The 20,665-nt window shown below is 53.2% G+C and overlaps 1 protein-coding gene across 3 annotated transcripts in view; it reads left to right on the forward strand.

Annotated features, from left to right (window-relative positions):
- The first annotated feature begins 200 nt into the window (after window positions 1-200).
- The window catches only part of ABCB9 (ATP binding cassette subfamily B member 9), a 29,440-nt gene continuing 8,975 nt past the window's right edge, over window positions 201-20,665 (forward strand). For 2 of the 3 annotated variants that reach the window (XM_027956446.2, XM_042234586.1), the window contains exons 1-7: window positions 201-295; window positions 5,300-5,995; window positions 12,566-12,680; window positions 13,267-13,397; window positions 14,295-14,500; window positions 17,181-17,378; window positions 18,675-18,803. In XM_027956446.2, the coding sequence (XP_027812247.1) occupies window positions 5,383-5,995; window positions 12,566-12,680; window positions 13,267-13,397; window positions 14,295-14,500; window positions 17,181-17,378; window positions 18,675-18,803 (1,392 nt within the window). In that variant the 5' untranslated portion in view covers window positions 201-295; window positions 5,300-5,382. The remainder of the gene's footprint in view (window positions 296-5,299; window positions 5,996-12,565; window positions 12,681-13,266; window positions 13,398-14,294; window positions 14,501-17,180; window positions 17,379-18,674; window positions 18,804-20,665) is intronic. The other variant, XM_004017328.5, reaches the window with a different exon arrangement.

The following is a 20,665-nucleotide window of genomic DNA, read 5'->3' on the forward strand; positions in this document are numbered from 1 at the left end:
GTAGTCCTGGTCACGCCCCCACAGAGGCTCCGCCCAGCGGGAGGCCCCTCCCCGCCCATCAGCGGGCCTGGGTGCCGGCCCTGCCGGGTTTGCTCCGACCTTGCTGCGGCGCAGCCCGGGGCGGGAGGCCCGGAGGAGCAGCGGGAGGAGGGAGGAGCGGCGGGGGAAGGGAGGGGCGGAGCGAGCGCAGCGCCGGGCTCAGTCTCCAATGAGCCGCGAGGAACCGGCGCCCCTGAGGACCCCAGCCCGCTGCTCTCCCTCCCCACGGCCCACCTGGTGCCAGGTAAGGGAACAGGTAAGAGTGCAGCGCCCTGGGCCCCCGACCCAGATCTTTCTCAGGTCGAGGTGCTATGCCGGCACAGGCTGGGGGGCCACTTGGCTCTCCCTGTCCCGGGGGTGGAGTAAAGGCATCTCGGTAGAAAGTGGGAGCCTCCTGGGAGCCTTCCTGGCCCCCGCCTTGGGACCCCAGCGCCCGCAGTCGCAGGTCCCAGCCCCCCATCCCTGCAGCATCCTTTCCACACCGCAAGGAGATTGCATTTTTTTTTTTTTAACCTTTCAGGTGCCGCCACCTCTTGGAAAATGGTGGGGGTGCCTTTTGAGGGTGGATCCTGGGATGACTGTTCCCCAAGGATCTGACTGGCAGCTCTAACGAGGGCTCCCCGCACCCTCCAGCGGCCGTGCTCATAGATCCTAAGAGCCTGGATATATCAGAAACCTGGGGGCAGGCCTGGGCCTGCCGACCTTGGCGAACCCCTTCCCCCGACTCACCCTGGCTGGCCATTGGGTTGAGCCTTCTCTGCCTCCATCCTGGCAGTTAAGCCTGTGGGTTCCCAAGGGTCTCTGCCTTGTTTCTAAGCCTCTGTTAAAGCAGGGTGCCCCTCCCCAGACCTGAGGTTAATTAAAATAGCTTTCAGCTGGTCTGACAGGATTCCCCGCCCACTGCCCCGCCCCCTGGAGACTGGCTGGCCTCCATTCCCTTGCTTCAGGCGGGCAGGTGCCAGGTGACAAAAGGAGGCTGGCAGGAAGGCCACTGTAGCTCCCCAGTTCGCTTCACCTACCGCTGAGAGTCATCTGAAACAACTCGCAGAAGGCCCAGCGTGGGCTAGGGAGCTCAGCAAAAGTGGGAGTCAGGGAGGAAGAAGTCCTGGCCCTGCATCCAGAGACCCCACAGTGACACCGTCCCACAGCACCGGCCCCAGTCAGCTGGACAATACCACTGGGGGTGAAAAGTTCACCCCAGAAGTTGAACTGAACTGGGTGGGCCCCTCCAGGTCCTTCATGACGCTTTCTTGGGAGCCCTGCGTAGCTCATGGGTCCCAGAGAGTGAAGTGTGGATTTCACCTGTTCTCTGCGGGTCATTTGACTTCCCCAAGCCTTTGTTTGCCTACCTGTAAAATGGGAATGATAACTGAGAGACCCTCTCTGAGTAGCAGTGAATAATCAGAAAGGGAGGTGCCAGGCACTTAGCACATTGTCAAACACTTAGCAATACTCCTTAAACGTAAACAGTAGCTGTCACCCTTGTAATAATAATTGCTATTTATTGTCTCCTGGCTGTTTCAGACTTTCCTTTTGTGCATCTGACAGCTGGCGATGCCCCAACCACCATTTCTTCTACCGGAAGAAAAAGCCTTTGACAGGACTGTCAGTGAGGGTGGGGTCATTTGCTAATCCTATGCCATTCCTTAGCTTTTAGGGTCAAAGCAAGTTGACCTGTCTTCCTGGGCACATCAGGCCCTGGGCACAGCCTGCCCTGACCTCTGGCCACCACCCTGTCCTTGTCCCTTGGGGCACGCACGTCACCCATGTGCCCACAATTTGCCCTCCACCTTCACCTGGCCAAACCCAGGTCAGGCAGATGGAGAGAATGGACATGGCTCCAAGCATCCCACTGATCCCCATCCTCCCCTCCTCTCAGTCTGGGCTGGTGGTTGTGTCCCCTTCATTCTGCTGCTCAGTAACTTTAAAAATAACAAGAGTCGTCCCGTCTCCACTGAGGGCTGTAACCTGACCCGAGTTGGATTCTGATCCATCAGAGCCTGGAGGAGGAGGACTCAGCACTTGAGAGCTGGGCACCCTCGTGCTGTGTGCTCTGCCCCCGCTCGCTGGGTAACCTCAGACCATCCTCTCTCCCTCCCTCTCTGGGCCTCGGTTTCCCCATCTGTACAATGTGGTTCAAATAGCCTGTGATGCTGGAGTGCGAAACTTTGTTTATGCCGGTGAGGAAGATAAATAGCTGGGCTCCCAGGTAGGTGGCTGGCCATCAAACGGGTTGACTTGACCCAAAGCGGAGAGTGTCAGGAAAGGATTCCCTCGGTGGCTGGGAGTCGGTGGGGAGAGCTGGTGCAGCACCCCGCCCCCCACCCCACTCCTGTGCTGGTCTCTGGCAGGTCTGCCCCCTCTCCCACTTCTGAATGCCAGCTCCTCCCCGAGGGCTAAAGGGACTCCTCGTCCCCACCCCGAGGTGAGCTGCAGCCAAGGTGGCTGGCAGGGCCTTTGCAGCTGGGAGGCCTGTGGAGGCACCAGGCCAAGAGCATCCCTCCCCAGGCTCTGTCTCACGCTCACCCACTCACTGGCTCCTTGAGGCCTCTGCATTGCAGCAGATAGGAGCCCGAGCTGGCAGGCCTGCTGGGGGTGGAACAAGGGCCTGCGCAGGGGGTTTTCTGTTGCCCCATCCCCTCTCCACCCCCTCCCCTGCCCTGGATTCCCCTCAGCCCAGAGTTCCCTGGAAGAGCCAGCTGCTGACGGGCAACCGTCTTCTCTAGGACGGACTTGAGTCTTCCTAGAAGAGCTGTAGTGACAGTAGAGCCCCTCAGGCTTGGGGACCACCACACCCCTGTGTCCCCTCTGCATCTCAGACCCTCCTGAGCACCATTAAAAGTCTTGCCTACCTCCTCCTCTCCGGGAGGCTGGTTTGAAGAATCACAGTTTTGGAGTTGAGAGCTCAGACTTTGGAAATCAAAAGGCCTGGGTTCACATCCCAGCTCTGCCACTTCCTCCTAGCTGGGTGACCTGGAGCAGATCACTCAACCTCTTTGTGCCTTAGTTTTCTCACCGTAAATCGGGGATAACAATGAAACCACATAGCATTCTTGTGAGGGACGACTGCATGTAAACCGCTCAAAACAGTGCCAGGCGCACAATGACATCGGTGTCTGCTGTTACTACTCTCGCTGCTGTCCTCGTCGGTGTTATCACTGTCCTCAGTTCTTTTCTTGGCGGAGCCCCCGCTAGTATAGGTCTGTTCTCCTTTGATGAACATTCTGTGTTTGCGCTTGCAGTAAGTGTGTGTGTGTGTGTGTAAAAATATATATACACACACATATATGTGTATTTTTAAATTGAAGTATAGTTGATGTTCAATGTTGTATTCATTTCTGGTGTACAGCAGAGTGATTCAGTTATATATATAGTCTTTTTCATATTCTTTTCCATTATGGCTTATGGCAAGATATTGAACATAGTTCCCTCTGCTATACAGCAGGTCCTCGTTGCTTATTTTATATATCATATCTGCTAGTCCCAAACTCCTAGTTTATCCCTCCCCTACCCCCTCTCCCCTTTGGTAATCACAAGTCTGTTCTCTTCGTCTGTGAGTCCGTTTCCGTTTCGTTAATATTTGTGCCATATTTTAGATTCCACGTATAAGTGACATCATGTGGTATTTGTCTTTCTCTTTCTGATTCACTTCACTTAGTGTGGTAATCTCTAGGTCTATCCACGTTCCTGCAAGTGGCATTATTTCATTCTTTTTTATGGCTGAGTAGTATTCCATTGTGGATGTGTATATATATACACACACATACACACACCACATCTTTATCCATTCATCTGTCAATGGACATTTAGGTTGTTTCCATGTCTTGGCTGTTGTAAGGACTTGCTATCTTGACAAGCATTCTAGCTTAGTAGTTTAGAGCCTAGCTTCTAAAACCAGGCAGCTCTGGGTTCAAATCAGAGCTCCACTGCTCAACAGCTGTGTGATCTTGGGCAAGTTATTAGCTCCTCTGGGCCTCAGTTTCTCCATCAGCTAATTGGGAATGATAGTCTAAATTTGACAAAGTTGTTGCGAGGGCTAAATAAGCAGACACACACAAAGCACGTGGCTCACGTAAAGGGCGGGACTGCTAGGAAGCTCTGTGCCTCGTAATTGTTTGCTCATAGTGGTTAGACACCTGCTGTTGTGTCAAGAATGCAGTTCCAGGGTTGTGGGTCAGGTGCTGGGACCCTTCACACACTGGTGTGTGTCCCGACTCAGGCCTTTGTTACCAGAGTGACATGGGCTTTTGCCTCTCTGTGCCTCAGTTTCCCCAACTGTAAATGGGAATGTGGAAGCACTGGCCTCCTGGAGTTGTGTGAGGTTTCTGGCATTCCAGAACATGCAGTCAGTCACCTTGGTCTGAGCCTTGGAGCTGTGAGGGAGAGGGTCTCTCAGGCTGCCGCCCCTGCCCCGCCCCATTGCCCTATTCCCAGTCACTACTCGCAGCCACCCCTCCTGTTGCTCCATGCCTCTCTCCTCCTTTGGGGACTCTGGAGCTTTGCCTGTTTTGCAGATGGGGCATCAGAGACTCCCATGTCTCCTTGTCTCCCTCAAGCACATCAACACATTCCTACCTCAGGGCTCTCGCCATGTCTGTTCCACCTGTCCAAAATGCTTTTCCCCCAGGTATGCACATGGCAGACTCCCTTATCTCTTTCAGTCTTACTCAAGTATTACCTTCACAGCAAAGTCTTCCCTGCACCCCCATTTAAAATTGCCCTCACATCCCTTACACCCAACTCTTCCCCCCAAGCCCTGTCTCTTAACACATCGTATCACTTACTTATTGTCTGTCTCTGACATGAATGTCCCATCTCCTCAAGAGCAGGGATCTTTGTTATTTTGGTTCACAGTTAAATCCCCAGCACAAGGGCATCCCTGGTGGTCCAGTGGCTAAGACTCAGCGCTCCCAGTGCAAGGGGCCCAGGTTCAGTCCTGGTCGGAGAACCCAACCCACATGCCCCAACTAAGAGCTTCAATGCTACAACTAAAAATCCTGCATGCTGCAGCCAAGACCCGGTGCAGCTAAACAAATAATTTTTTTTTTAAATCCTCAGCACAAAGAACAGTGTCTGGCCCACAAAGGACACTCAATAAATATTCCCTGAATGAGTGGAACCTTCACCCTACCCCTGTGTAATTTGTCACTGCCATTTTACTGATGAGGAATCTGAGGCTCAGAAATGTCAAGTGACTTGCTCAAGGTCACACAGGCAGCAAACAGCAAGCCCTCACCCCTCACCCCACTGCACCCTGCAGGTCTGGCCTCGCCCCGCAGACAATGGCCTTGCCCCCATGAGCTAGAGCCTGCCCCTCGGTGCCTGCCTACCCCGGCCAGCAGGATGCAGCTGTGGAAGGCGGTCGTGGTGACCCTGGCCTTCATGAGCTTGGACGTCGGCATGACCACGGCCATCTACATCCTCAGCCACCGGGACCGCAGCCTGCTGGAGGACATCCGCCACTTCAACATCTTTGACTCGGTGCTGGACCTCTGGGCGGCCTGCCTGTACCGCAGCTGCCTGCTTCTGGGGGCCACCATCGGCGTGGCCAAGAACAGCACCCTGGGGCCCCGGAGGCTGCAGGCCTCGTGGACAGTCATCGCCCTCGTGTGCCTCTTCGGGGGCATCTACACCGTGGTGAAGCTGCTGCTCTTCTCCGAGGTACGCAAGCCGGTCCGGGACCCGTGGTTCTGGGCCCTCTTCGTGTGGACCTACGTCTCACTCGCTGCCTCCTTCCTGCTCTGGTGGCTGCTGTCCACTGTGCGGCCGGACGCCAAGGCCCTCGGGCGGGGTGCTGGGGCCGAGGGCGAGGGCGAGGGCGAGAGTTTCCCCGGGGAGGACCGGCCTGCACCCGAGCAGGCGTCTGGGGCCACGCTGCAGAAGCTGCTGTCCTACACCAAGCCCGACATCGCCTTCCTTGTGGTGGCCTCCTTCTTCCTCATCGTGGCAGCTCTGGGTAAGTGCCGGCCTGTGGGACCTGGTGGGCACCCAGGGAATATGTTTAGGGGATGTGACCACCTCTTCTTTCCTCTCAAGTTTTTTTTTAATTTTATACAATTTTTAAAAATTTTATTTATGTATGTATTTCTGGCTGTGCTGGGTCTTTGTTGCTGTGCGGGCTTCTCTCTAGTTGTGGCAAGCGGGGGCTACTCTGGTTGCGGTGCACAGGGTTCTTGCGGTGGCTTCCTTCGTTGTGGAGCATAGGCTCTAGGCACACGTGCCGCAGTAGTTGCGGCTCCCGGGCTCTCGGCGTGCAGGCTCAGTAGCGCACGGGCTTGGCTGCTCCGCGGTATGTGGGATCTTCCTGGAGCAGGTATCTGGGAAGGTATCTAACCCGCATCTCCTGCACTGGCAGGTGGGTTCTTTACTACTGAGCCACCAGGGAAGCCCCGTCCTCTCCAGTTTTAATATCTTCCTTCCATGATTCAAACATCAAATTAATACTCAAAGGTAAACATTGAGTGTTTCACCCTAATTCTGCCCCTGACAACCCTAACTCCCCCTGCCCAGGGCTAACTACAGGAAATGGTTCCAGCAACTTCCAAGTGGGCAGGAAACCACTTTTATTCATTTCTTATATATGTTTCCAGTTTCTTTATACAGCTATAAGCAAAGAAGTCTCTCTCCCCCCATCTTTTGCACTCTAGTCTGTGTCTTGCTTTTCTCACTTAATATATCCTGGGGACTTTCCTGGTGGTCCAGTGGCTAACATTCTGAGCTTGCAATGCAACGGCACGTGTTCAATCCCTGGTAGGGGAACTAAGACCCCCCACACTGTGCTGTTGTTGTTGTTCAGTTGAAGTTTGTGTCTGACCCTGCAGTCCCACGGGCTGCAGCATGCCAGGCTCCTCTGTTCTCCACTGTCTCCCAGAGCTGCTCAAATTCATGTCCACTGAGTCAGCGACGTCATCTAACTGTCTCATCCTCTGCGCCCCTTTCTCCTTTTAGCTGTCTTTCCCAGCATCAGGGTCTTTTCCAATGAGTCTGTTCTTTGCATCAAGTGTCCAAAGTACTGGAGCTTCAATGCTCGCTTCAGCAGCACATATACAAAGTATTGGAGCTTCAGCATCAGTCCTTCCAATGAATATTCAGGGTTTATTTCCTTTAGAACTGACTTGTTTGATCTTGCTATGCGGTGCAGCCATATAAAACAATAACAACAATAGTATATCCTAGAATTCTCCCAGTTAGTTCCTCATTTTGTTTTTGACTGCATAATATTCCACTGTGTGACTGTACCATAGGTTATTTAGTCAATCTCCTGTTATTGGACTCTTGGGTGGTTTTGAGTCTGTTTTTTTCTTGTTTATACACATTTCCTATAACTGTGAATATATCTAAAGAAGTCATCCTATAGATAAGTGGTATATCTGGGTTCAAAGCATTTTTTATAATGAAGCAGAATAGAGCCATCAGGGTATGTAGTCTGTGATGAGCTTCAGTTCAGTTCAGTCCGACTCTTTGTGACCCCATGAATCGCAGCACACCAGGCCTCCCTGTCCATCACCAACTCCCAGAATTCACTCAAACTCATGTCCATCGAGTCAGTGATGCCACCCAGCCATTAAATCCTCTGTCGTCCCCTTCTCCTCCTGCCCCCAATCCCTCCCAGCATCAGGGTCTTTTCCAATGAGTCAACTCTTTGCATGAGGTGGCCAAAGTATTGGAGTTTCAGCTTTAGCATCAGTCCTTCCAATGAACACCCAGGACTGATCTCCTTTAGGATGGACTGGTTGGATCTCCTTGCGGTCCAAGGGACTCTCAAGAGTCTTCTCCAACACCACAGTTCAAAAGCATCAATTCTTCAGCACTCAGTTTTCTTCACAGTCCAACTCTCACATCCATACATGACCACTGGGAAAACCATAGCCTTAACTAGACGGACCTTTGTTGGCAAAGTAATGTCTCTCCTTTTTAATATGCTATCTAGGTTGGTCATAACTTTCTTTCCAAGGAGTAAGCATCTTTTAATTTCATGGCTGCAGTCACCATCTGCAGTGATTTTGGAGTCCAAAAAAATAAAGTCGGTCACTGCTTCCACTGTTTCCCCATCTATTTCCCATGAAGTGATAGAACCAGATGCCATGATCTTAGTTTTCTGAATGTTGAGCTTTAAGCCAACTTTTCGCTCTCCGCTTTCACTTTCATCAAGAGGCTCTTTAGTTCCTCTTCACTTTCTGCCATAAGGGTGGTGTCATCTGCATATCTGAGATTATTGATATTTCTCCCAGCAATCTTGATTCCAGCTTGTGCTTCTTCCAGCCCAGAGTTTCTCATGATGTACTCTACAGACAGATAAGTTAAAAAACAGGGTGACAATATACAGCCTTGACGTACTCCTTTTCCTATTTGGAACCAGTCTGTTGATCCATGTCCAGTTCTAACTGTTGCTTCCTGACCTGCATATAGGTTTCTCAAGAGGCAGGTCAGGTGGTCTGGTATTACCATTTCTTTCAGAATTTTCCGCAGTTTATTGTGATCCACACAGTCAAAGGCTTTGGCATAGTCAATATTTTCTGGAACTCTCTTGCTTTTTCAATGGTCCAACGGATGTTGGCAATTTGATCTCTGGTTCCTCTGCCTTTTCTAAATCCAGCTTAAGTTGCATGAAACTTTTATCCTAGTTGTGTGCACCTGTGTGTGTGTCCTGGGTGGTGATATAAATGATATCTGTTACTGGATAGATAGCATATAACCTAGAGAGCATATAACAGATATCTGATATCTGTTCAGTCTGGTCCAAACAGTTTGAAAGTGCCACTTCAGCAACACAGTGGGAAGATGACATTGCAGGGTGGAAACTGTGGGTTCTGGGGGTGACAAGGCCCAGGTACCAATTCCATTCCTGTTCCAGGTCTGGCTGTGTGACTGTGGGCAGATGATCCAGCCTTTCATAGCTTCACATCTTTTTTCTGTGAAATAGGGGTTGCTAACATCCTTGTTCCAAGATGTCGTAAAGCTGGAATAAAGACAGAGAGGAGAGGGACGTCCCTGGCGATCCAGTGGTTAAGACTCCAAACTTCCAGTGCAAGAGGCATGGGTTCAGTCCCTGATCGTGGAACCGAGATCCCACATGCCACGAGGCACAGGCAAGCAAACAAACTAAAAGGACTGAGAGGAGAAGGAGAGGTACAGAGCTTGTTACCTCCAGGAAGTACAGGGATGTCCACTCCTGTGAGTTGTTACATGTCTAACTCACCGAGGGACAGAGTCTGGGAGCAGCCACAGAGGCACAGGGATCTTAGAGAGAACTGGCGAGCCCTTGAGCCCCTTTCCATGTACCATCTACCCTCTGTCCTCTCAGTCCCAGCCCCTTGACCCCTGTGTGGTTTTAGGCACGTCTTCCTGTCTGTAAAATGGGCATCTCAGCAGTTGTGAGGTTCAGTGAGCTCATACAAGTAGGCTGCCTCGGACAACTCCTGGCACATAGAAAGCTCCCAGTAAGTTTTAGCGGCCGTGAGTACTGAGATGCCCCCTTGTCATTCAACCAGCCTGCTTCTCCTCCTCGTGCTACGAGGTGAGCAGTCTGCTCGTGAGCAGCCTCCTGGGATGCTGTTGACCCTGGTCCTTAGCTACAGCTTTGGTGACAGGAGTATCTTGCATCTACTCTGCTGCCTCCCCTAGCAGGCCTGGAGCCCCTTGGGGTCAGAGGGCAGGTCTGACTCCTTCAGGGCCCCCAATACCTGGCCCAGAATCAGACTCGCTGAGTAGATGAATGAGTGAATGGCCATCCTGCCCGTGTTGGCAGTTGTCTCCCACATGGCCTTGTTTCCCCTGCCGGCCAGGGCGCTGTCGTCAGCTGGTGTGCACTCAGGGATACAGATGTCCTAAAATACAGCCAAGCAGATTGTGCCAGCCTGTAGGGTTATGTTGAGGTCAAGGGCTTCAGCTTGAGATCAGGCCCCCAACTTCACTCATTGTTTTATTTTTTTGGCCACACCACGCAGCGTCTGGAATCTTAGTTCCCCGACCAGGGACCAAAGCTGCACCCCCGGCATGGGAAGTGTAGGTTTGTAACCACTGGGCCACCAGGGAAGTCTCAGATAGTTTTAGTCGAGTTTACTTACTGTGGCCAAACTTCAGTGTCTCATCCTGTAATGAGGGCTTTGTCAGGGTTTTGTGAATGTTTTTTTTTTTTTTTTTGGCTGCGCCGCAGGGCATCTTAGTTCCCTGACCAGGGATTGAACTTGTATCCCCTTCAGTGGAAGTGCAGAGTCCTAACCACTGGACCACCAGGGAAGTCCCAGGTTATTGTGAAAATTAAATGAAGTGAAGCACAGTGCCTGGCAAAACTAGGTACTTCACAAAAGTTAAATACTATGGTTATTGGTCTTCCCAGGTGGTGCGGTGGTAAAGAATCTGCCTGCCAATGCAGGAGACGTGAGTTTGATTCCTGAGTCGAGAGGATCCCCTGGAGAAGGGAATGGCAACCCACTCCAGTATTCTTGGAGAATTTCATGGACAGAAGAGCCTGGCGGGTTACAGCCTGTGGGGTTACAAACAGTCAGACACAACTGAGGGACCGAGCACGCATGTACACACACTGTGATTAACGATTATTTTTCAATCAGTAAGCATCCAGTAGGGCCCAGATTTTTCTGAAACCTTACAATCTAAAAGGAAAACTACCCGTTGTGGGAAAAAAGGGGTTAATTTTTGTCTTGAGTGTCTCCCACTGAGATTCTTTAATACGGATTTCATGGCAACCTAACTACAATAACCTTGGGCAAATGACTTAACCTTTCTGAGCTCCAGTTTCCGCATCAGTAAAATGGGAAGAATGATAATACTCACTTATAGGATTATTGGGAGGCATTTGAGACTTGAAAGAGGTGAAGGAGCCGCTATCTGGGGTAACAGTGGTCCAGGCAGAGGGAACAGCCTGTGCAAAGGTCCTGAGGCAGAAAGCTGCCTGATTATTACAGGAAAAGTAGAGAGAGTGGAGGGAGAGTAGAAGTTAGTAGCTCAGTACCAGGGCCAGTCATGCAGCGGGTGTCAGGCACTGTGAGGACTTTGATCCAGGACGAGGCGATCTGACTTGGGTTTCACAGGCTCCTGCTGTCTGCTGAGAGTGGAAAACAGGTTGATGGGGACAAAGGTGGCAGCAAGGAGAGCCAAGACTTAATTGAGACCATCCAAAGGACGTTGACAAAGCCAGGTGGGACAGCAGAAGGAGAGGCAGAAAATTCTGGAAATATTTCTCTGAATTTGCTGGCAGACCAGAGAGTTTCACCTGGTTCTTGGGCAGATTCAACAACAGAGTTTGCCTACCTGGTTATTAGTTCAGCACCCCCACCCAGCAAGGGCTCCATGAACGTGTGTGGTGGTTAGTATCATCACTGGTGCTTGTTGGACTGAAAATTCTCCTGGAGCTCCTCAGGCCCTTTACTTCCCCGTGGGTAAACTGAGGCAGAGATTCAGCTGAGGCAGAACTTCTGGCTGGAGACCCCATCTGGCCAAGGGCAGGGGAGATGGAGGCCAGCTTTGTAGCCACCCTGTGGTTTCTGCGCCAAGACCAGCAGAGGGCGCCAGAACCCCATGGAAGGCCTCTGTCTTGGCTGAGCCAGTTCTGCAGCGCTGACTGGGGAGGGACCCACTGGACCTGCACATGGGTTGACTTTTATCGTGCGCCTCGTCTAAGCCTGGTGCTGACCCAGGCTGTGGCTGCTGAAAGCTGCAGTGAAAACTGGACACAGTCTGGTCTGACCACCTCCCGTTTCATGTCCATCATTTCCATGAGAGTGGGCCATTCATTCCAGGTTATTGGGAGGGAAGGCGCAAGGAATGAGTCCCAGACTGGAAGCTGGTTTGGGTTGAGTCCTGCCATCCTCTTAATTACTGTGTGATGTCAAGCAAGTTCCTCAGCCTCTCTGAGTCTCCCATTCCACCTCAGTGAAATGGCGATGACATCTCTGCCAGATGCCCCTTCCCCCTGCCACACCCAGGATCGAGGTGAAGATACATGGGTAAGAAATTATCTGGCAAGCTGTAAAGTGCCCGACCAGGAGGGGTGGGGTGGCGGTTCTAGCATTGCTCAGAAGCAGAACATAGACATCTTCTGAGCTTCTAGAATTTGGACTCTGAACCCTCTGGCAGAGAGAAGAAAGCAGTGAACTTTGGTGGCTATCAGCTGTCAATTGGTGGTGTGACTGGATGAGCCTCAGCTCATCTTTTCGGCTCCACTTTCTTTGTCTGTAAAATGGGTGATAACAAGGTCGCCTTCTGAGTCCTCGTGCAGAGGGGATGACTATCACCCAGGAGCCCCGTGGGTCTGTGTTCTCCCTGTCTGGGAGCCGTTATTCCTGATAACAGGATCCAGTCAGTACAGACTGAATAACTCACATTTCGTATGTTCCTGATCTCTGAAAAGAGGGCCCCCTGCCCCCGCCCCCGCCTGGCTGCTAAGCAGGAGTTTGCAGAGAGAGAAAAACCCCGCGAGTGAGGTAAGCAGTGAGGGTAGTCTGGGGACTTCCAGAGCCCCCTCCTGTCTGCAGACGCCCCCACGAGCCCGCCCTGTCTCCTGCAGGAGAGACCTTCCTTCCCTACTACACTGGCCGGGCCATCGATGGCATCGTCATCCAGAAAAGCATGGAACAGTTCAGCGCAGCCGTCATCATCATGTGTGTGCTGGCCATCGGCAGGTAGCGACCCCTGCCTGCCCCCACCCACCAGGCCTGCAGTTGCGAACGGGGATGGTAGCTCCTGAGAGGAAAAGGGGCCATGGAGGGCCAAGAAATGCCCCTTGGGATGGGAGGGTTAAGGCCTGTCCCTCAGCTGGTCCCCATGGTAACCAACAACCCAGCCACTGGCTTAGTTCTGCCCATTTGGTTGAGCCCCACCCTAGAGCCACACCCCTCTTGTCCCTAAAAATGACTTCAGTCCGCGGGGTTCCCCTTTCAGCACCACCCCACCCCCAGCTGTTTTCCAGGTAGGAGACAAGGGCCAGCTTTGTCTGTGCTGTTCTGGAAAGGCGAGAGGCCTGACGGGTGGAGCTGGGCTTCTCGCCCACAGTAAAAGTCCCCCCCCCCGTGCCCTCACCTTGGGGGCTCCTGTTGGGAACAGGGTGACCCCCTGGCAGTGCCAGCCCCAGAGAGTGGGCTCAAGGTTGGGGTCCCTTGCCCCTGCGAAGGCCCTGGCCTGCCAGCAGTGGAGAGGGAGCAGTGAGGGGCAGGGGTCAGTTGCCGGAAGGACGTCGTGCTATACATAACATCTCTTATCTGCAATTAGCTCATTTGCCGCAGGTATTCGGGGCGGCATTTTTACCCTCATATTTGCCAGACTGAACATTCGTCTCCGTAACTGTCTCTTCCGCTCGCTGGTGTCTCAGGAGACAAGCTTCTTTGACGAGAATCGCACAGGTTGGTTTTCCCGGGGGCCTCGGGTGACCTGGGGCTGGGCCTGGCCAGGTGGGCCTGCCCTGCTTTGATTTAAATGGGTGAATCAGTGCTCTCAGTCCTGCTGGCTCTCCCTGCCATCCGATTCAGGGTGGGGATGCCCCTCGTGGCTGGCGTGGGCCTCCCGCCCCCCCGAGCCCTGGGGAGCTGGTCTGAGGTTTTGCTGTGAGCTGTGGCCACTCTAGGACCCTCGCCAAGCCACCCTGTCCCTGAAGCAACCAAGGCCTCGCCTCCCACTGGCTTGTGGGAAGCACATGGGCCAGGACTCCCTCGGCCTGTGGGGGTGAGCAGAGCAGGAGGACAGGACAGAACAGGGAGGCCGAGATCCAGTCTCTGAGGCAGCCCAGCCTGGGTGCAGGCCCCATCCCTGAGTTCACCTCCCTGAGCCTCTGTTTTCTCCTCCGTAAGATGGGAACAATAACAGGAGCTGCCCCACGGGACTGTTGTCAAGGTCTTAGCCCAGTATCCAGCCATCAGTAAGGGGCGTTCTGGTCCTCTCTCTTCCGCAGCTCAGATGGTTATTACCATGAGGCTGAAGAGGGGCATGGCCTCTCTGCCAGTGACAGGGAGGGGCCACGGGTTCAGCTCTGGCGCAGTCACGGCCATGCTGTGCGGCGCTGAGCAAGACTCTTCCCCTCTCTGAGCCTCAGCTGCCTCCTCTGTGCTCTGGGAGATGTGAAGCTGAAATCAGATGCTGGTGACAAGGGCTGGGCTCAGAGCAGCCCCCAGGGCCATCGGCTCACCCTGTCCCCCTGCAGCCCAGCCCAGAAGACAGGGAAGGTCCAAGCTCCCCAAGGGTCCCTTGCCCCCGCTCTCAGCGGCCCTGTTACTGCAGAGGGAGCTGAGAGGCCTGTGTTCCAGGGGACCTCATCTCCCGCCTCACCTCGGACACCACCATGGTCAGCGACCTGGTCTCCCAGAACATCAACATCTTCCTGCGGAACACGGTTAAGGTCACAGGTGTGGTGGTCTTCATGTTCAGCCTCTCATGGCAGCTCTCCCTGGTCACCTTCATGGGTTTCCCCATCATCATGATGGTGTCCGACATCTACGGCAAGTACTACAAGGTAGGCCCCGCCTGATCCCCACTGGGGTCTCCCCACCAGCAGCTCTCAAATGACCCCTTAGGATGGGCTCAGAGGGCCACTGGGGGCTAATGAGGGACTTGTCTTAAAACTGAGTTTGCGTTCACTCATTCAATAATCAGACAGGACCCCTGTCCCCATGGAGCTTATATTCTAATAGAGCCAGCCGATAAATAGCAACAATGACAATGATGGAAATATATAATACAGTCATAGCTCAGTCGGTAAAGAATCTACCTGCAATGCAGGAGACCCGGGTTCAATTCCTGGGTCGGGAAGATCCCCTGGAGGAGGAAATGGCAACCCACTCCAGTATTCTTGCCTGGAGAATCCCATGGACAGAGGAGCCTGCCAGGCTGCCCCCTTGGCAGTCCATGGGGTCACAAGAGTCGGACACGACTTAACGACTAGAGATATAATACAATAAAAGTTGGAGGAGATAAGGAGATAAATGAAAAGAAATAGCATAATAGAGAGCATTGGGATTGGTTGCAGTTTTGTTTTATTTTTAGAGTTAAGTGTCTTTCTTTCGCTATCCTTTTTTAAACTTTTTATTTGTTTTGTTTTTGGCTGCTCTGCACCTTCACTGCTGTGCTTGGGCTTTCTCTCACTGCAGTGAGCAGGGCCTACTTTCTGGTTGTGGTATACGGGCTTCTCGTTGCGGTGGCTCCTCTTGATGCAGAGCACAGGCTCTGGGGTGCAGGCTCAGTAATTGTGGTACACAGGCTTAGCTGCTGCAAGCCATGTGGGATCTTCCTGGACAACGGATGGAATCTGTGTCCCCTGCATTGGCAAGTGGATCCTTAACCGCTGGACCGCCACGGAAGTCCCAGGCTGCAATTTTAAATTGGTCTTTCTGAGAAGGTGGCCTTTGAGTAAAGAGGTGGACATATTGGGGAAGCTCGTTCCAAGCAGAGGGCACAGCCAGTGCAAAGGCCCTGAGGTGGGACCGTGACTGGCCTGTTTGAGGAGCCTCAGGAAGGCTGGTGAGGCCGGAACCAGAAGTGAGGAGAGAGCCGGGAGGTGATGGGGGATTAGATGGTATATGCCTTTGTGGGAAGTTTGGGTTTCACTCTGAGTGCAAAGTTTGCTCTCTTTCTCTAGAGTGTATGTTCAAGGTAGGGGCGGGGGGTGGAGGCACCCAGGCCCCCATGATCAAGGCCCTCACCCAAGATGCAATGATGGGCAAGCAGTAGTCCCCTCCGGCTGCCTCCAGCGCTGCTGTCAGAAGGATCAGCCTGTAAGCGAAGCCCCTGCCTCACCTTCCTCCTGGTTCCCACAGTGGTGGGTGCCTCTGAGCTCTCAGGGCCCCAGGGTAGGTGCAGGCAGCCCCTTCCCCAGTGATCCAGGCCTGAGGGGGACAGGGGCGCTCCTGAGCAGGGCACTTGGACCCTGAGGTCCCACTTGGTCAGGATTCTTCGTGCCCATGACCTGAGGCCAGCACCTAAATGAACCCATTCCCCACAGCCCACTGTGTCACCCTCCTGCAGAGCCCAGTCACCCAGGAGGGCCCTCTCCCGCGCAGGTCTGGACCACTGGCCTTGCTGTTTCCGTCCCTGAGGAGAGAAAGTAAATATACGAGTTAGAGTCAGAGCAGTTTCCCTTCCACCCCACCCTTCCTGCCTTCCTGCCAGCCCCTGGGAGGGGCCAGGAAGCCCTGGAGCGCCCTGCATCACATCAGCCCTGCCTCTGTGCACACCTCAGGCTCCACCTTCAGGATCAAGGGTGCGGCCTCAAGCAAGCCCTATTTAGGTCTCGTACCTGTACCCCATGTATAGGGTACCATCACTGAGTCATCACCACAAGCCACACACATCGTCCGCAGCCAGACATGACTCAAGGCAATGTGGCTCCTCCCAGGGTGCCTGAGCCTGAGTACACTGCGTGCTTCCGATGGCCTGGGCGTGACTCGCAGGTCATGAGACATGCCAATGTAGGAGCCTCCTGGGCAGCCTTCCTGGCTCGTGTGAAGTTCTGAGTGTGGTAACTGTCACAAAGCCTGCATAGCGAGGCCCAGGGACTGCTTCCGGAACTCTGTGGGCAGCAGTCTGATGGTCATGTTCTTGGAACCACTTCTCAGCCATCCATCCCCAGTTATAAGCACACGATGTGGGCAGATTTCACAGCCCGTGGCCTCCACCACCATCTAGAACTCAGCTATGAGTTCTGGAATCTCTGTGCTAGATTTCAGTCTCTCACATAATTTAATGTATGTTGCTGGATGTAAATGGTGCCGCCTTAATAGGTGGTGTTTCTTGTGCAGTATACAACCTGAACAACCATCCAGAGCATCCCTGCTCTTATGCCAGCTCAGGATCAGGAATCGAGACTCATTTTCTGAGAAGGTTATGCATGGTCATGCATAACTTTCTCTGAATACTAGAGATAACTTCACGATCAGTGGCCCATCCCTCAGGAGATAGAGCCTCAGGAGCTCACCCCCAAATCCCAGCTGGAGTCTGTTGTCTGAGCTCAGCAAATCACGCTAGGAGGAGATGGGGGAGGAAGGGGAGCTATGTCTCATCCCCTTGTCCCTGGAACTCCCTGCATAGATCTGACACCAACTAAAGACAGAAAGCCCCAGAGAGACCTGGGGCTCGGGCAGAGGGTGAGCCTATCTGTTTCGAGGTCTCCTCCTCTTTGTCCCCGCTCCCACCCATAGAGGCTCTCCAAAGAGGTCCAGAGTGCTCTGGCCAGAGCCAGCAGCACAGCCGAGGAGACCATCAGCGCCATGAAGACAGTGCGGAGCTTTGCCAACGAGGAGGAGGAGGCGGAGGTGTACTCGCGGAAGCTGCAGCAGGTGTACAAGCTGAACAGGAAGGAAGCCGCGGCCTACATGTACTACGTCTGGGGCAGCGGGGTACGTGCCCCCAGCCCGGGCAGGTCTGACAAAGATGGAGGACCCCTTAGTCAGTGCATTGGCCCAGGTCCCTGCATGCTGGTGTGACACTTGACTTTGTCCTGACTTTCTGCTTGTCCTCAGAGGATCTTTCTGGAAAGAAACGTAGATTCCTGTGACTGTCCCCCCAGGACACTCCTTCTTACCTCTCACCTGGGTGTGGGGTGGCCAGGCAGGAACTTTCTTTTCCCTGTTGGGGAGACACCCCTGCCAAGATGGGGAGTCACCCCGAGGCCACCTGGGGATGCGACCTGGGCAGATTCCTGGCAGGTCCTAGAGCGTCCGGCTCACTCCCTGGGGACGCGTTCCAGCCCCTCCTGGAGAAGAAGCACGTGGGGCCTGTCACTGTGTGCTGGCCACGCCTGAGGGTGGGCTGTCGGGGAAGAGCTGGGGTAGGCATGAGGAGGGTGTGGGATTTAGGACAAGGAAGAAGCTGGTGATCTACAGATGAGCAGGGGATAAGGACCTTCTGGGACCTCCCCCCACCCACGGTAACCCCTCCTCAAAAGTGCCCAGCCAGAGGGGAGAAAGGCCTGAAATCCAGCCAGCCAAGTCTCCTGGCAGTCTGCCCACCAGCAAGGGCGCCTCTTGCTGCTTGTGCCAAGGCACTGTGGTCCAGCTGTGGGTCTAGTTCCGACCCAGCATTGCTGGCTTGGAATGAGGAGGGGCAGATCAGGACCCCGAGTGGGTTGTGTCATGGGTATGCAGGTTCCACTCCTCTCGCAGACACTCCCCGGGCACCAGAGGGGGCGGGAGGCAAGCACACCCCAGGCACAGCCCCTCCTTCCTGGTAATACTGACCTCATCTGCTTGGCCTAGCTTGCTGTGTGACCTTAGCCAGAGGACCCAGCCTCTCTGAACCATGCTCTTCCCAATAAGGAGGAGACGAATAGCTCCAGTTTGGCCTCGCTGAGGCACTTGGGAACTCTGTGTGTGTGTGTGTGTGTGTGTGTATGCCAGGGCCTGACAAAGAAAGCCTTGTTCCTGACCAGGCTCATGGCCTGTTCCAGCAGGGGGCCTTTGCAGGGAAAAACTCCCTGGTAGGGGTGGGGAGGGTGTGAGTGACAGAGGGGCACCAGCTCGTGGGAGGCCGTCCCTGCCGCTGGCTGGACTTGCAGTTTGTGACTGTGCGTGCAGAGTCCACGGCTGCTCTCACCTCCCCTGCAGCTTGTGGGGCGGGGAGACAGAGGGAATGGGGTTGTGGATCTAAGTCAAGGGCCCCCAAGAGTCAGACACCGCTTTCCGTCTGCCCTGCAGCTCACACTGCTTGTGGTCCAGGTCAGCATCCTCTACTACGGGGGCCACCTCGTCATCTCGGGGCAGATGACCAGTGGCAACCTCATCTCCTTCATCATCTATGAGTTTGTCCTGGGAGACTGTATGGAGGTGAGGGGCTGGCTGGGGAAGAGGGGGGGCGGTCCTGGGGAGGAGGGAGAGGTAAGGGGGAGGGATCTGAATAGGGTTCTCCAGGGTCCACAGGAGGTGGCATTTCTTTCTAAAGGACATGATAATGCCAACAAGGAGACTAACACTAACCTGTGACAGCAACTTTGCGGAGCAGAGTGGCAGCAACAGAAATTATTTCAGAAGATGCCCCTGAGCACCTGTACAAGGCCCAGTGCTCCCCGGGTCCCCATTTCCCAGAAAAAGAAGCTGAGGCTCAGAGTGGTTCAGTGACCTGCCCCCCATGTTTGTAGGGGTTCCCAGTTCCAAGCCAGATGGTCTGACTTTATTTTAACCCACTTTAAAGAGCAGCTCTATGGAAAAAGAAGAGTGGGTTTGTTTTTTAAATGGATTATGTCTTTTATATATGTATGTACATATATATATACACACATATATATACATATACATATATATATGTATACATATATGTATATACATATATATATATATACACATACAGTATTTCAATTTTATTTTAAAATCTATTTGGCTGTGCCTGGTCTTAGTTGCGGCATGCAGGATCTAATTCCTGGACCAGGGATCGAACCCGGGCCCCCCACTTTGGGAGCCTGAAGCCTTAGCCACTGGGGCAGCAGGGAAGTCCTTGTAGATTAACTCTTAATTTGGCTTCTCCCTCCAGCAGGCCCTGAGATGAGGGAGCTGGGGAGCTTGTGCCTAAATTGCCATCAGTCACTTCCAGAGGATGCACAGAGTGAGGGTGTTAGCTCTCTGGTCTGACCCCACCCCCCCACAAAGCCCTCCAGCACTAAGGTGGAGCCTGTGTGTCCTGCAGTGGTAAAGCTGTGGGGGTCAGGGGCGGGTTAGTGTCTTCCGCAGACGGTACTTTGCCTTAGCTCCAGTCAGACTCACAGTGTCATCTGAATCAGCGTCAAGGAAGCAATGCTTCCGAAACATCCACAGCAGTGGGCAGACATGTGTCCCAGGATGTCCAGTGTGGCATAGTTTATAACAGTGAAAAGCTGAATGCTTGTCAACCAGTGATTGGGCAATACGGTATATCCGTATGCCGGAAACAGTCCGTCTGTGCTATGAACACTAGGCAGCAGCCACAGGAGCGAGGCAGAGCGGTGTGCACTGGTGCAGAGAACCCCAAGACACAGAACTAGTGCAAAAGCTAATCTCTGAGTCATAGGGATGGGCTGATCTCATGGTTTTCTTTCGTCTCAAAATTATTTAATTATGTACTTGCATGTGTTTGTAAAAGCACAGAGAAAGGACTTGAAAGACACAGTACCCTGATAACCGGGACCACCTCTGGGATGAGGGATAGAGAGCAGTGTCTACACAGCACTTGTGTCTTAATATGAGTAATTATATGTGGATGTTAACAGCTGTGGTGTATTGAAGGCTTCCTATGTGCTGAGTACTGTCTTCACAGAACCATGATACAGGCACTAATGTTACCCCCATTTCATCAACCAGGACCCTCAGTCACAGATCATAAGGGCCTGAACTCGGGAGCCAGACGCTGGGGTTCGAATCCTGGTTCTGCCGCTTCTCCATCTGTGTGGCCTGGGGGAAGTTACTTGAGCGCTCTGTGCCTCGGTTTCCTTATCATCACAGAGAAGCTAATGATAGCAGCTACCTCATAAGACATATATGCACTCAGTAAAATGAGTCATTATTCACATTTATACTTGTGTATATTTTTACCCAAGGAAATGTATAGTATAAATTTAGGGCCATTTTTATCATCGAAATTTAAAAATTCTGCGGCAGCTGAAAAGGGCAGGTCCAATTCCTGTCCTGCTACATTCTGGCTTCTCTGCAATTTCATTTCT

Source organism: Ovis aries, chromosome 17 (genome assembly GCF_016772045.2).
Source record: "Ovis aries strain OAR_USU_Benz2616 breed Rambouillet chromosome 17, ARS-UI_Ramb_v3.0, whole genome shotgun sequence".
NCBI classification, from domain to species: Eukaryota; Metazoa; Chordata; class Mammalia; order Artiodactyla; family Bovidae; genus Ovis; species Ovis aries.